The following is a 15044-nucleotide window of genomic DNA, read 5'->3' as shown; positions in this document are numbered from 1 at the left end:
ATGCCCAGACCAAGACAGGACCACAAAAGCGCCTTTTACTTGGATTGTATGCGGGCTTTCCCAGTAAATGACAGCATCTCTGTTGCCATCAGGTTCTGTCAGTTCATTTGGAAGCGAAAATAAAAGAATCGTAACAGCAGAAACCCCAACTGGCTGCTCAAGCAGTCTTCTCAGCTTCTTGCAATTCCCCAACCTCTCAGGCCCCCTTCCCCATGGCCCCCAGCCCCACGCCGTCCTTTGGTCTCAGGGACTCACAGGACAGGCCTCTCCTACTGGCGAGGGCTCGCCCCACCCTTCCTGGAGGGAAATGTGCTCCTCACCTACGTGCCAGCCAGCCCTCTCCGACCTCACCCCACATGACATCAGGGCCAGCTGGGACCATGTGAGTTTTGAGGTACATTCCATTTCCTCCTTCCTCTGCCTCTGTGCCCTTTGTGTTTGACCTTGAGCCCATTTGGGCTCTCCTCTGCCAGCCCCGCCCCGTGTCCAGCTGCTGACCCACACCTGGGAGTTCCTGGAGGGCTGGTCCACGTGCCCTGTGGGCTCTTCTTCTGCGGGCATGTGGCCCTAGATGCCCACCTGTGGCTCACCAGCCCTGTAGACTCACCAGGAAAACAGGCACGGCGTGTCATCATCAGGCGTGGCCTGGCAAGCCTCCTGGGTGCCACCCTGCGACTCTTGGCCTGGAAACTGCCAGGAGCCTGGGGAGGGGCTGGCAGGGCTCCCCTGGGCCGGGACATTCCCCCTGACGTCTCTCGTTTCCTTCCAGTCTCTTTGCCAGCTTCTCTTCTCCCCTGGATCTTTCTGCCTCTCGCTTTACTGTGTATTTCTAAGGGAGAAGACGAGTGCCAGGAATAAGACCGCCCACTCAGTGCTAACCCGCTTTCCAGTGCGCTCAGAACCCTCGACTTCCGCCCATCCTGCCCCTCACTGTGCTCCCATGCTCGGCACGGGCTGCACAGGGCTCTCTTCCCTTGTCGCAATCGGTAATCTGCTCTTGTCTTCACTCCCCAGGGTCCCGTGGAGAATGGGCCTGTGGCCTCTGCGAGCACTCAGAAGACAGACCCTGTGATGGAGCCAAAGCTCAAGGCGGTGGACTGGGAAAAGGTAGCGGGCACGGGGCAGGGCAGGGTGGCACCCAGGGCTCGAGGGGCTGAGGAGAGGGGACGCGGAGCCACCAGCATGGCTGGTCATGATGAGGGTAGACGAGGACCCCGGGGCAGGCACCGACAGCTCATGAGCTTGACCTGGGGCAGTAAACTCGGCCCACTGTGGTGGTGGGTCCCTGGAAACCACATGCAAGCTCTGGCTGCAAAGACCCCAGAGGGAGGTCCCCCACCGGGATCCCTGAAGCTGAGAAGGGCCCGAGGACGAGGCAGACACGCCCAGCTTGACCAGTGCACAAGGCAGAGCGACCCGGGCGCCAGTGACCACTGGCAGGAGGCCGGGACAGGCGGGAGCCATCTGCATCAGGCGGGTGCGGAGACCAGCCCCTCGCCTCTCTCAGCGCTCGCTCGGAGACCAGCATCCAGCCCTGGTTAGGCGCACCCATGTGCTGGTCAGGGGCTCCTGGAGGGGTTGGGTGGTCGCCAGTGGCGGTGGAGCCAAGACGTGCGGGGTGGCATTGCCCGGGGGCGCAGGAGGGAAGGCAATGGCACCCCACTCCAGTACTCTTGCCTGGAAAATCCCATGACGGAGGAGCCTGGTAGGCTGCAGTCCATGGGGTCGCTAAGAGTCGGACACGACTGAGCGCCTTCACTTTCACTTTTCACTTTCATGCATTGGAGGAGGAAATGGCAACCCACTCCAGTGTTCTTGCCTGGAGAATCCCAGGGACGGCAGGGCCTGGTGGGCTGCTGTCTATGGGGTCGCACAGAGTCGGACCCGACTGAAGAGACTTAGCAGCAGTAGCAGCAGCAGCAGCAGGAGGGAAACAGACTGGGTGCATTTCCCTCCAGCCTGTTTCGTGGGACTTGCCCGCTGTCATCTTGCCATCTCCTCCTGGAATAGACGCAAGTGTTTACATCCTTAAATGTTCCCAACCCGTGCTCGACCCTGGGAACTAAAGACAGGCAGGACAGGCCGTTGCCTTCAAGGAGCTCAGTTTGGTGAGGAGGCCAGATCTCCCCCAGAACATGTTATTACAACGTGGGGAGATGCGAGGAGCACACCCAAGGAGCACAGCTGACCGGAGGGGCCCACTGGTGGTTTGCTGGGCCATCTGACCGGGACTCCTGAGGCCCTGACCCCAGGGGCCCAGAGATGGCATTGGCACTGCCTCCAGGGAAGCCCGTCAGCCCAGGGCAAAGGCGCTTCTGCGTCCTTCGATGGAGAGTCCAGGACAAGTGGCCCTGTGCCTCGTTCCCTTCAAGGAGGCCTGCGACCAAAAGGGGGGGTCGAGGGCAGGATGTTCCCAGAGGGCCCACTGGACCTGTCTCCTGACCCTGACGCCAGACTCAGGCATGACTGCTCATCGCCCAGGCCGGAGCAGAGGATGGGTTTCTCGGTACCAATGGCTGGCTTCTCTGGAAGCTCTGGGGCTCTGGGCTTGCTCTGACGTGACGAGGATGGAGGGGGAGACAGCCAGTGTGAAGGGACAAGGGCTTCAAGCTAGTGAGGTCAGGACCTGGGCTTGAGAGAGGAGGTGCTACAGTGGGAGCTGAGGTGGCTGTGGATGAGGCAGGCCAGGGGGTGGGAAGCCACAGCGCATCCGGCTCTGCGCTCGGTGGGCGGTGCTCAGAGGACCCCATGGAGGGGGCCCTGGGCCAGCGCGTGGGGCTTGGCTTAGGGACTGAATGTCGGAAGGAAAGCACCCTCGAGAGAGCTGACCAGGCCTGGGGTTGGTGGCCAGAAAGAATCGCCCTAGAAGGGAGGGGGCTGTCACATGAGCCTGGCTGAGGATGGGCAGATCACAGCCCTGTGCTGGGGAGGGGTCCTCCCGATGTCCCTGGGCTCCCCTAGCCTGAGGCGGGGGGTCACGTCCCCCAGGCCTGTGTCGCCACCCCTGCCCCCATTGAGGTGAAGACAGCCCCCCCCTCCCCCAGGCCCAGCCCCTGGCCCCTCGCCAGCATGCCCAGGTCACACCTGACTCACGCACCCCGCCTCTGTCTGTCTCTCTCTTGCACACACTTTCTCTCTTCCTCCTGTCCCTCTTCCTGCATCCCTGGGCTGAGAGAGGGGGACAAGGACTGGGGCGCAAGAGGCCATGGAGACCCGCTGCGAGCAATGGGGGGTCAGCTTCGTGCCTCCCCCAGGCACCGAGAAGACCCAGCTCAAGGAGCTCACTTCCCAGGGAGAACGAACTGTGCTTTCCTTGCTTTTTCCCTTTTTTAAATTCACCTACCGTGTGGTCTGTCCCAGCCCTTCTGGGAGATCCCCATCTGTTTCTGACCCAGTCCAGGGGCCTCCAGGAGTTCTTGAGAGAGGCCAAGAGGGCAGGAGTTGTGCTGAAGCCAGGGATCTGGGGTGGACTTGCCAAAGCTAACCCTTCATGCTAAGGAAGGACGTCTCGGGTCCCCTGGCCCGGCCACCTGGCCCTGGAAGCTGGGGACAGAGTCAGTCATGCTGAGAAGAATGAGGGGAACAGGGATGGGGTGCTGAGGCATAGGGTAAAGATTCTGAAAGGAAAGGGCCAGGAAGCAAGCCCAGCAGGCCCTGCCCTGCTTAGAGCTGCAGCATCATCTGGCTTTCAAGCTCTGCCTGAGATTTTATTGGAATTATTTTTAAATTATACCTTCCGTCACCTATTGGGCAGGACCCCAAGTTTCCCTGTGGGACACGATACCAGGTAAGCTCCTCGCCTCACACTCTGTCCTGCACATCTCCCTGTTTCCTGGACACCAGCCTGTGTGGAGCCTTACCCAGTGGCAGTTGCTGGAGCGCCACTGCTCCTGGCTTCTGGGCACACCTGTCCCATTTGTCCCTCTGTCCTTGCTGTTTCACTGTGTCCTTGGCAGGGCTTCCCACTTGGAGTGCCAGCCTCCTGGGAACTAGATTGAGCTAGAATGGTTTGAGAGGTTTGCAGAACCCCCTGCCCAGATTCCCCTGGACAGTGGGGTTAGCACCAAATTAGTTCTTCTTTTATTAAGCTCTTACCCTGCGCCAAACACTGTACGCTAAACACTTTGATGATATTATTGTTTTGAAGTTGTCATTCTCAATTATGTCTATTATTTATCTTTCTAATTTATTGGGATATAGTTGCTTTACAATGTGCTTAGTTTCTGTTGTACAATAAAGTGACTCAGCCGTATGTATACATATATCCCCTCCTCTCCCACCCTACTGCCATCCCACCCATCTAGGTCACCACAGAGCACTGAGCCGAGTTCCCTGTGCTATACAGCAGGTGCCTACTAATTACCTATTTTATACATGATGGTGTATATATGTCAGTCTCAATCTCCCAGTTCATCCCCCCTGCCTTCTCTGCCCCCCACCGTCTACACACATCTGTTCTCTGTGTCTGCATCTCTTTTCCTGCCTTCAGATCAGCTCAGTCGCTCAGTCGTGTCTGACTCTTTGTGACCCCATGAATTGCAGCACGCCAGGCCTCCCTGTCCATCACCAGCTCCCGGAGTCCACCCAGACTCACGTCCATCGAGTCAGTGATGCCATCCAGCCATCTCATCCTCTGTCGTCCCCTTCTCCTCCTGCCCCCAATCCCTCCCAGCATCAGTCTTTTCCAATGAGTGGGTTTATCTGTACCATTTTTCTAGATTCCATAATATATGCAATATTTGTGTTTCTCTTTTTGATTTACTTCACTCTGTATGACAGAGTTTAAGTCCATTCACATCTCTACCAATGACACAACTCCATTCTTCTTTATGACTGAGTAATAGTCCATTGTATATATGTGCCAAATCTTTACCCATGTGTCTGTCAGTAGACGCTTAGGCTGCTTCCACGTCCTGGCTATTGTAACTAGTGCTGCGGTGAACATCGGGGTGCACGTGTCTTTTTGAGTTACAGCTTTCTCAGGGCATGTGCCCAGTGGTGGGATCATACGGTAGTTCAGCAATCTACAGATTCAGTGCGATCCCTATCAAATTACCAATGGCATTTTTCACAGAATTAAAATAAAAAACTTTACAATTTGTATGGAAACACAAAGACCCTGAATAGCCAAAGCAGTCTTAAGAAAGAAAAACAGAGCTGGAGAAATCAGGCTCCCTGACTTCAGAATATACTACAAAGCTACAGTCATCAAGACAGTATGGTACTGGCACAAAAACAGAAATATAGACCAATGGAACAAGATAGAAAGCCCAGAGATAAGCCCATGCACCTATGGTCAGCTAATCTATGACAAAGGAGCCAAGAATATACAATGGAGAAAAGACAGTCTCTTCGGTAAGAATATCTCTTCAGATAGTCTCTTGGTGCTGGGAAAACTGGATAGCCACATGTAAAAGAATGAAATCAGAACACCCTCTAATACCATACACAAAAATAAACTCAAGACTTCCCTGGTGGTCCAGTGGCTAGGACTCTGTGCTCCAATGCAGGTGGCCTGGGTTCGATCCCTAATCCAGGAACTAGATCCCACATGCCACAATTAAAGATACATTGCAGCCAAATTAATTAATTATTAAAAATAATAATAAACTCAAAATGGGTTAAAGACCTAAATGTAAGATTGGACACTATGAAACTTTTAGCAGAAAATATAAGAAGAACACTCTTTGACATAAATCACAGCAAGATCTTGTTTGACCCACTTCCTACAGTAATGAAAATAAAAACAAAAATAAACAAATGGGGCCTAATTAATTTAAAAGCTTTTGCACAGCAAAGAAAACCATAAATGAGATGAAAAGATAACCGACAGAATAGGAAAAAATATTTCCAAATGAAGCATCTGATAAGGAATTAATCTCCAAAATATACAAACAGCTCATGCAGTTAAATTAAAAAAAAAAAAAATCAAAAAATGGGTGGAAGACCCAACTAGACACTTCTCTTCTCCAGAGAAGACATTCAGATGGCCAAGAGGCACACGAAAAGTTGCTCAACATCACTAATTGTTAGAGAAATGCAACACAATGAAGCGAATACCTCACATGGTCAGAACGCTGCTGCTGCTGCTGAGTCACATCAGTCGTGTCCAACTCTGTGCGACCCCATAGACGGCAGCCCACCAGGCTCCCATCCGTGGGATTCTCAAGGCAAGAACACTGGAGTGGGTTGCCATTGCCTTCTCCAATGCATGAATGTGAAAAGTGAAAGTGAAGTCATGTCTGACTCTTCATGACCCCACAGACTGTAGCCTACCAGGCTCCTCCATCCATGGGATTTCCCAGGCAAGAGCACTGGAGTGGGTTGCCATTGCCTTCTCCGCATGGTCAGAATGGCCATCATCAAAAAATCTACAAACAATAAAAGCTGGAGAGGGTGTGGAGAAAAAGGAACTCTTCTACACTGTTGGTGAAAATGTAAATTGATACAGCCACTATGAAGAAGAGTATGGTGGTTCCTTAAAAATATTATCTTTTATCTAATTTTGGGTAGCTCAATGGGTGAAGAATCCACCTGCAATGCAGGAGACTCAGGTTCAACCCCTGGGTCAGGAATATCCCCTGCAGGAAGGCATGGCAACCCATTCCAGTATTCTTTCCTGGAGAATCCCATGGACAGAAAAGCCTTGAGGGCTACAGTTCATGGAGTCGCAAATAGTTATCATGGACACCCCTCTAGCTTAGCTGGAAGGGATCTGGTTCAAGTCTGAGCTGACCCTGATGCTAGGAAAGAGTGAGGGCAGGATGAGATGGTTGGACGACATCACTGACTCAATGGACAAGAGTTTGAGCAACTCCAGGAGATGGTGAAGGACAAGGAAGCCTGGCGTGCTGCAGTCCAGGGGGTCGCAAAGAGTCGGACATGACTGAGCAACTGAACAAAGATCTGGTTTCATTCTTCCAACAACACAAAGAGATAATGATCCTGATTTAACTCATGAGGAAGAGCTTGTCTCCTGCCCAAGGTCAAAGTCACTCTGCTGGTTAGCTTAGGGGTCACAGCTGAGCCCCCTGACCTGCCCCCTCCATGGGTCCTAGAACACTTTCACCCTGACAGCTGGCCAAGAGAAAGACCCTGAGGCCTATGACCAGGAGACGGGGTGGCAGAAGGTGAGGGGGGTCTGAGCAGGCACTCCGGGAGGCCTCTTCCCATCCCTCCCCAAGCTAAGCCAGACTCCAGCAGCGCTTGCTTCCCTCAGGCTCCTGGAGGCCTCCAGTGGGAGTGAGCCGCTCTCTTCCTTTAAAAGACAGGTAGAGTCATCCAGCAGGTCCTCAACCTCCCTGCCCCTACACACACACACACACCCTTGGCATCAGGGGCTGCCTGGCAAAGATGTTGATGTTGACCACCTGGGTTTTATCCTTTCACAGCCCCCAGGTAAGTCACTGAGAACTCGGGCAAGTAGAGCCTGGATTGGAACCAGGGCCCCCTGGCAGCTCTCCTGGAGAGGGCCGGTCTTGACATCATGGTCCAGGCTCTCTCCCCAGGACTCTGACCCCCAGTCACCTGGAGCCCCGGTGAGCCTCCTCCCTCCCTTGGCCCACCCAGAGTAGCAGTCTGGAGGGCCTGGCTGCAGAGGAACCCATGGGGGCTTCCCCAAGACTGTCCTCCTGGCCCAGTTTTCTCCCTGCTCCTCCCCTCCCCACCTCCGATCCGCCCCATATGCTCATTGTCCATCACTCAGTCTCTTTGCAACCCAGTGGACTGCAGCCCGCCAGCCTCCTCCGTCCATGGGATTCTCCAGGCAAGAATACTGGAGTGGGTTGCCATGCCCTCCTCCAGGGGATCTTCCCAGCTCAGAGATCGAACCCAGGTCTCCTGCACTGCAGGCAGATTCTTTACCACTGAGTCACCAGGAAACCCTCACCTAAGAGCTCAGCAGTGCTCAAAACTATCCCCAGGGAGACACTAGGCAGGCTGGGTTCTGCCCTCTTTGTCCCTGCAGGGGCACTGGACCAGGCAGGCTGGGGGCAGGAGCGGCCGCCCGGTGACCACAGACAATTCCGGTCTGTTTTCCCATCAACAAGAGGAGGAGATTATTCCTGCCCCGTGTTGTGTGGGATTGTCGGGAGGATCTGGAAGAACCTACAAACGGGGACCAGAAAGTGAGCTGCCGGTGAAAGTCCACCCGCCGGTGTGGGCTGGGCGCCTGGGCGGGGCTGCAGGGCGCTGGTGTGTTCGCTGTGCACCTTCCCTACTCTCTGCGGGCCTCCCAGCGCTCGTCTACTGGAGCGCGCAGAGCGAGCCTGAGGTCCCCTCCTCTGGTGCAGGGAGGTTAGGGAGCCTGTATGCAGGGCAGAACCCCTCCTGTGGGCTGGAGCTTGTCCATCTGGGAGACCCCAATTAGACCTCATGGGACGGACCTGCAGCGACCCCTGTGAGGCCACCAAGAGCCCCCGTGGGTCACACACCAGACTCCAGTGCTGGGTCCCTCACAGCCTCTGTGCCGGAGAATTCACTGCCCTGGGGGTCCTGAGCCAGCTGAGGTTAGGACCTCGGCCCGGAGCTGAGCGGCACGCACAGCTGGGCTGTAGCCTCAGTCTCCTCATCTGTCAGATGGGCTCATCAAAGGCATCGACTAGCAACATTCTGGCTTCCAAGAACAGTAAACCTGGAGTCTGAGCCCAGGAGCTGGAATTCTCCCCGGAATTCTCCCTTCTCCCGTTCCCGCCTCCTTGGCCCAGAAAGCTGCCCTGGAGCGGTGCGCTTGGGGCTTGGGTGCGTGTTGCTGGGAACAATCGCCTCGGCTCAAGTGGGGTGGTGGGCGGAGCTGCTGACGCAGAGCCGCGGCCCCCTCGGCGTGCCCCTCACCCCCACCCCCACCCCGTTTGTGCCTCGCCTCGCCTGGCCTGGGGATGAGCAGGTTCCCACTGCCGAGCGCGAACTGCCCCGGAAAGAGGACTGTGCCGCCCGGCCCCGCACCGCCTAGGACGAGGGGCCCCTGGGGAGAGGATGAGGCAAGACGAGAAGCCCCCTCCACCCTGGCAGCACCCTTCCACCCGCCCTCCGGGCAGCGGGCTGCCCTGTCCCCCTGCCAGCCCTGCTGCAGCTGCATTCCTGGCATAGTCGGGAGACTCCCGCCCTCTGCCTCCTGGTAGGGCAGGGAGGGGGACGCAGGGCCACGCTCACACTAACTGCTGTGCGCTTCCTGGGGCTTGGCCTGTGGCCCCAGGTCTCTGCGTTCATCCCAGCCTCTCCCCCCAACACACACAGGTCCCCCAACAAGCGCACTCCAGAGCGGTGTCTGGGCTGGTCCTCACCCTCATCCGTGCGGTCTGGCTTTAGCTGGCTGCACTGAGTCGATGCCACGCTCTCTGACCATCAGGTTCCACGGCTGTAAAAGGAGGATTTGCTATTGTGAGGGGGGGCAATGGAAGCCCCCACACGCCTGGTCTGGTCCCCACTCCTGTCCCTCACCCAACCTTCTTCTGAGGCAGGGAGACTTTTGCTGACACCTTCCCTGTGTCCCGAGCCTCAGGAAGTAGGGGTGCGAAGGGGCCAGGAGCAGGTCCAGCTCCGGAGGAAGAGAGCCGCGTGTGTGTGTGCGCGCGCGCATGCGCGTGCACGTGCGCACGCATGTGTGTGTATGTGTGTGAAGTGGCCAAGCTGTCCTGGCCAGGTAGAGCAGGAAGTGACATTTATCCTGAGTCCCTTCCCACCTCATTGGGTCCAAGCTGTCATCTCTTTCATGTCTTGCCGTCCTCGCTCCTGGGCCAGTTGCCTGTTGGAAATGACCAGAGAGTGAGCGGTGTTGAGTGTATTCCAACACCCACCTAAGATGCTCATCAGTGAGCAGGATGCTGCTGCTGCTCAGCCCTGTTTGACTCTCTGCGACCCCATGGACTGTAGTCCGCCAGGCTCCTCTGTCCCTGGCATTCTCCAGGCAGAAATACTGGAGTGGGTAGCCATGTCCTCCTCCAGGGGATCTTCCCATCCCAGAGATGGAGCCTGTGTCTCCTATGTCTCCTGCAGTGGCAGGCAGGTTCTTTACTGTAAGCACCACCTGGGAAGCCTCGGTGAGCAGGACTGGAAGAGAACTGGGAAGACACACTTGGGTCTCTTAGGAGAGTGTGTGGGGGACGCTGTGAGCTGGGGGCAGCAGGAAGGGAGGCTCTTGCTACAGGACCAACCAGCTCCAGCTCAAGAGCCACCTAACCCCTCTGGGCCTGAGAGTCCTCCTTCTCAAATTGGGGAGGAAGTCAGCCAAGCTGAATTTCTATGCTTAAGATGGAAGGGTTGCTTTCCTTCCCCTTTGGGCTGGAATCCCTGCTTTTTGCTCACCTAGATGTTTCTCCCTGGGTCTCAGGTGAATTAAGCTCACAAATCCCAAGCTGTTTTCTGCGCGCTTCACACAATAAAGGGAAAACAGGAAAAATTTGCCCAAACTGCTTCTTGGCTAAGAAAGAGGTCTACCTGTTCACAGTCTACCTGTGCCACAGCTAGAAACGTTCCTTGTCTAAGGTAGCTGAGTCTGAATTAAGTGTCATGTGTATGCAAAAGTGGAACACATAAAAACCAGAGATAGGCGGTAGCAACTAAGAAAAATACCAAAAAAAAGGCATCACTAAGATGAGCAGATAATCTAGAATATTTTTAATACTTGGTCAGTGCAAACAAGTCAAGAAGTGAAGAGCAGAGCAGGCAAATAGCAAGACAACCTGAAAGGTAAATGGACTGAATACTCCAGTTAGAGGGGGGACTTCCCTGGCGGTCCAGAGGTTAAGACTCCCCACTTACAATCCTAGGGATGCGGGTTCCATCCCTGGTCAGGGCACTAAGATCCCACATGCTGTGCAGCAGGATCAAAAAAATTAAAGATAAGAATGCAGAGAGTGACTGGATGGAAAAGTCAGACTCGACTATACACTGTCTGCAAGGGACGCACTTCAAACGTGAGACGTTAGCAAGGTGGAAGTGAAAGGGTGGGCAAGGCAGGCCATGCAGACACTAAGCATGAGGAAGCTTCTACGAGAATCAGATGGAATGGGCTCAGGACAAGAAGTCCTACCAGAGCCTGTATTTCCCAGTGATAAAGGGGCCAATTCATCACAGTGTCTTCACTGAGCGGTCTCTGGCAAGTTCCTCTGCTCCCATTTCCCCATCTGCGTGCCAGCAGCAACGCCGTGCCTGCCGCGTGAGGGGTCCGGCGGGGGTTGGAGGGCTGAGCTCCCGGGAAGGGTCTAGAGCCACGCTCGGCACGCAACCAGGGCTCTGTGATGCTCTGGCCTCGGTGCTGGCACAGCAGGGACAAAGCCCCATGCGCTTGCTGTGCTCCTGACCGAGCTACTCTGAGGTGGGCTTCTGTGGTTTGTTGCAAGGTAAGATGTAAACACAGGCCACTAGCTGGTTCCTCCAGTTCTTTGCTGGTATGTGTAAGGGAGACACAGAGAGAATGTGTGTGTGTGTGAGACGAGAGGCCGAGGAATGGCAGGAATGAGTCAGTCGGCGCCCAGTGATCTGTTTGCTAGACCCAAGGCAAGGAGGAGTGAGGACGGGGGCCAGGAGGAGTGTCACGGTCGGGCAGGGCTTGGACGGTCGCCGGGTGTAGCTGGTGCTGTGTGGGATGGCTCTGGGCTGCCCTGGGTCATCTTCCAGCCTGTGAGGCATGAAGGCTGTCAGCACCTGGGACCTGCCAGGCTCATGTGGCCAGAACCACGGCATCTTTGGGCCTTTCCCCCTGGGCTCAGGCACAGAGAGAATGCTTGGGGACCTTCCCCACTTGCCCCAAGACCCTCCGCTCCCTGCTCCAAGGCTGTCATGGCAGGGCGGGGACCCTTGCTGGGCCCGGGCCAGCTGTGGCACGGAGGCCTGTGCAAGGAGCAGGTTCCAGCTGGGGCTGTGGGAAGGTGGGCTTGTGGACTATAATCGATGCTTCCTCCCTGGCTTCCGTGGTCATCCTCCACACGTATCCACATCTGTTCTCTCCACTCCTTTCCGGACACCACCTCCCTTCTCACTCGCGGTGGCAGCCTGACCCCCTGCACTGGAGGTTCATTGAACCCCCTGAGCACCAGACACAGGGTGCATGGACCCCTGTCTCCTATCACGCGTGGGGGTCCAGGCACACCTGGCTTCACAGACACGAGAGGCGAGAGGCTCTGAGAGGTAGACGCTTGCCCAGGATCCCACGGCTCATAAACCGCAGGGTTGGGCTTTGAAGGGGGTCGCCTGACTCCAAGGTCTTTTTTTTTTTTTCTTTTTTTTACTGATTTTGGTCTAGATTAATCTTCACTACACCGACTCATCAGAAATCTTCAAGGGCTGCTCATTGCCCAGAGCTGTGGCCTCCATACTTTTTTGATCTTGTGTCCATATAAGTAAAACATTTTGAGCATATTCTTCATTATATGTCCATTTTAATTATCCACAAATTATTTGCATGAACTTACATATTCTTGTATTACGTACATTAGAAAGCATTCAAATATGGTCTATATATGAGAGAAATATATCAAGAGCAGTCTCTAGTATTTCCTCCCCACCTCTGGGAATCAGCCTGTGTTACCTCTGCAGTACACACCCATCCTCACCTTGGGGACAGCTGGCCTGGAGGATGAAGTGGCGGCCTCTGGGCCTGATGCTGGGTGTCTGTCATCTAAAGCCCTCAGCAGATTTCTTTCTGCTCCCATGCTCCCTCCCCATTTCCATTTCCCTGTCCCTCTTGCTAAGTCTTCCATATTGTATGAACCCAAACCCAAACCCCAGTTTTTTGTGCAAAGCCCTCCTCTCCCACCCTAGACTCAGACATTTGTACCAATCATTCGCCTCCGAACCTCAGCCTGCCTGCATCACCATTAAATTATCCTGCCTGGCTTGTCTCACCTTGCTGAGTACTTTATGCAAGTAGCACTATTATTACTTCCATTTGGTAGCTAGGGAAACTGAGGCTCAGAGAAGTCAAGTCATTTCCTCAGAGTCACACAGGAAGTGACAGCGCCCGCCTCTGGAGCCTGAGCTCTGCTTCGGCACTAAGCTATGTAAAGCAAAGATGGTCTTTTACATTGTTGTTTATTTTCCCCAGCAACCAGCATGTGTATCAAGCAAAGTGCTGAATGAATGATTGTTTGAATGGATGAATGAATGAATTGCATAGGCCACCACTAAGAAGAAAGACCTTGGTGGAGGAGAAAGGGCCTACTTGATTCCTCCTACAGAATGTATTGATTCCTGTACTTGAAGAATCCTGGTTAAGACTTCAAGCTTCAGGCATGCAGTGCTGAATCTGGGCACTCAGATGTCATCAACAGAATTTGGTGTCTCCAGTTCCTGGCTTGACCATCCTCTGTGTTGACTGAGTCCTCAGACAGGCTCCCCTGGCAACTCCAGGGTCATGCCCCACAAACCTAGCCATCCCAGCGAGAGGAAAGGGTGTATGATGGCTCCCTGCACCAGCTTAGGCCATGGGCCTGTCCTGGATCCCATTTCTGTGGCCTAAGGGTTAGGATGAACGGTTAGTTCCTGATCTCTGCAGTAGGGAGGGTGGGTTGCTCCATACAGAAAATGGGAGTCGAGGTGGAGCTGGGGATGGGTGCCGTAACCAGGGAAACAAAGAGGTGTGAATCTCAAGTGTTCGCTTGGCTTTGTCTCTTGAAGGACCTGGTGGACTGGCAGAAGCCCCTCCTGTGGCAGGTCGGCCACTTGGGAGAGAAGTACGATGAGTGGGTCCACCAGCCAGTGTCCAGGCCCATCCGCCTCTTCCACTCAGATTTTGTCGAGGCCCTCACCAAGACTGTCTGGTGAGTCCTGCCCTGGGGTCATGGTGGGCTGTCCCTTCTCCTGATGGTGCCAGGCAGATGCAAAGGGGAAGGGTCCCTCCCTGGAGCCCAGAGTGGTACTGCAAGCTCTTGGCGACAGTGGAACATGCCATGGGCATAATCTATTCCTGTACATGGTTTTTTCCACCAAGTGGCAACCCAACATGTAGCCAGAAGCTGCTTTCAATGTCCCTCCTGTTCTGTTCCAGACTCCTATGAGGCGTTTTTAGCCTCTGCTGCCCGAGAAGGCAATGGCACCCCACTCCAGTACTCTTGCCTGGAAAATCCCATGGATGGAGGAGCCTGGTAGGCTGTAGTTCATGGGGTCACAAAGAGTCAAACACGACTGAGCAACTTCGCTTTCACTTTTCACTTTCATGCATTGGAGAAGGAAATGGCAACCCACTCCAGTGTTCTTGCCTGGAGAATCCCAGGGATGGCAGAGCCTGGTGGGCTGCCATCTATGGGGTCGGACAGAGTCGGACACAACTGAAGTGACTTAGCAGCAGCAGCAGCAGCAGCCCTTGGGGGGCTATTTTGCCTGCAATTACCTCCTCTGCCATGAGAGGTCAGCACCTATACAACTGCACTGTCAGTAGCCACAGGGATTCTTTTTGTTTTCCGTTCCAGTAACTCAGAGACTGAGGGAGATAGACTCACAGCTGCTCTCTTCTTTCCTCCTCCTGCCCCCCCACGCCCGCAGCAGTGTCCCTTTGACAGCAGGTCTCCATGTGCTCTCTGCACCTGCTTTAGTTCCTTCTCGTCCCCCCTCTAGTGGAGAGGTATGTCTCTCGGGAAGCTGGGCCGTCTCAAGCTGCTGTGCATGTATCTCTCTCACCCTGATGGTCTTCCTGCAGGTACAGCGTCCCCATCGTCTGGATCCCCCTGGTCCTGTACTGCAGTTGGTCCTACTACGGCGCCTTTGCCCAGGGCAACGTCCAGCTCTTGGCGCCCTTCGCCACAGGTGATGTCTGGTCTTCCTGCTGTGCAGCTCCCGTGGCTCCTGGGGGCGGGGACCTTGGTGCTCTCCCTGCTCCTGAGTTTCTGAGACCTTAGAACCCTGAACCAGATCACAAGCATTTTAAAATGAGGTCTATCTGTAGAAATACTCTTCTGAAAGAAAGGTCAGACTTCCCCACCCTCCAAAAGAGGAGTTAAAAAAAAAAAGAAATAGCCACACATTAAATTAAATCATCTCATCAGGTGGTATAGCAATAAAGAAGGGGACTTCCATTGAGTCAAAGAATAGAAAAAGTATGACCTAGTGTT

At 54.7% G+C, this 15044-nt stretch overlaps 1 protein-coding gene and 1 long non-coding RNA gene across 2 annotated transcripts in view; one reads left to right on the top strand and one right to left on the bottom strand.

The window, feature by feature from the left end:
- FA2H (fatty acid 2-hydroxylase) overlaps positions 1-15044 on the top strand; it is a 53517-nt gene that overhangs the window by 27049 nt on the left and 11424 nt on the right. The window contains exons 2-4 of the mRNA XM_006063322.4: positions 1015-1107; positions 13615-13757; positions 14633-14739. Of these exons, the coding sequence (XP_006063384.1) occupies positions 1015-1107; positions 13615-13757; positions 14633-14739 (343 nt within the window). The remainder of the gene's footprint in view (positions 1-1014; positions 1108-13614; positions 13758-14632; positions 14740-15044) is intronic.
- LOC112580188 lies at positions 1813-9899 on the bottom strand. Its single transcript, XR_003104436.3, has 3 exons — positions 9444-9899; positions 9282-9355; positions 1813-2001 (listed from the first exon to the last, which is right to left on the bottom strand). It is a non-coding gene; the product is annotated as an uncharacterized LOC112580188 (long non-coding RNA).

Source organism: Bubalus bubalis, chromosome 18 (assembly GCF_019923935.1).
Source record: "Bubalus bubalis isolate 160015118507 breed Murrah chromosome 18, NDDB_SH_1, whole genome shotgun sequence".
NCBI lineage: Eukaryota > Metazoa > Chordata > Mammalia > Artiodactyla > Bovidae > Bubalus > Bubalus bubalis.
This window is presented reverse-complemented; position numbering and strand designations above follow the sequence as displayed.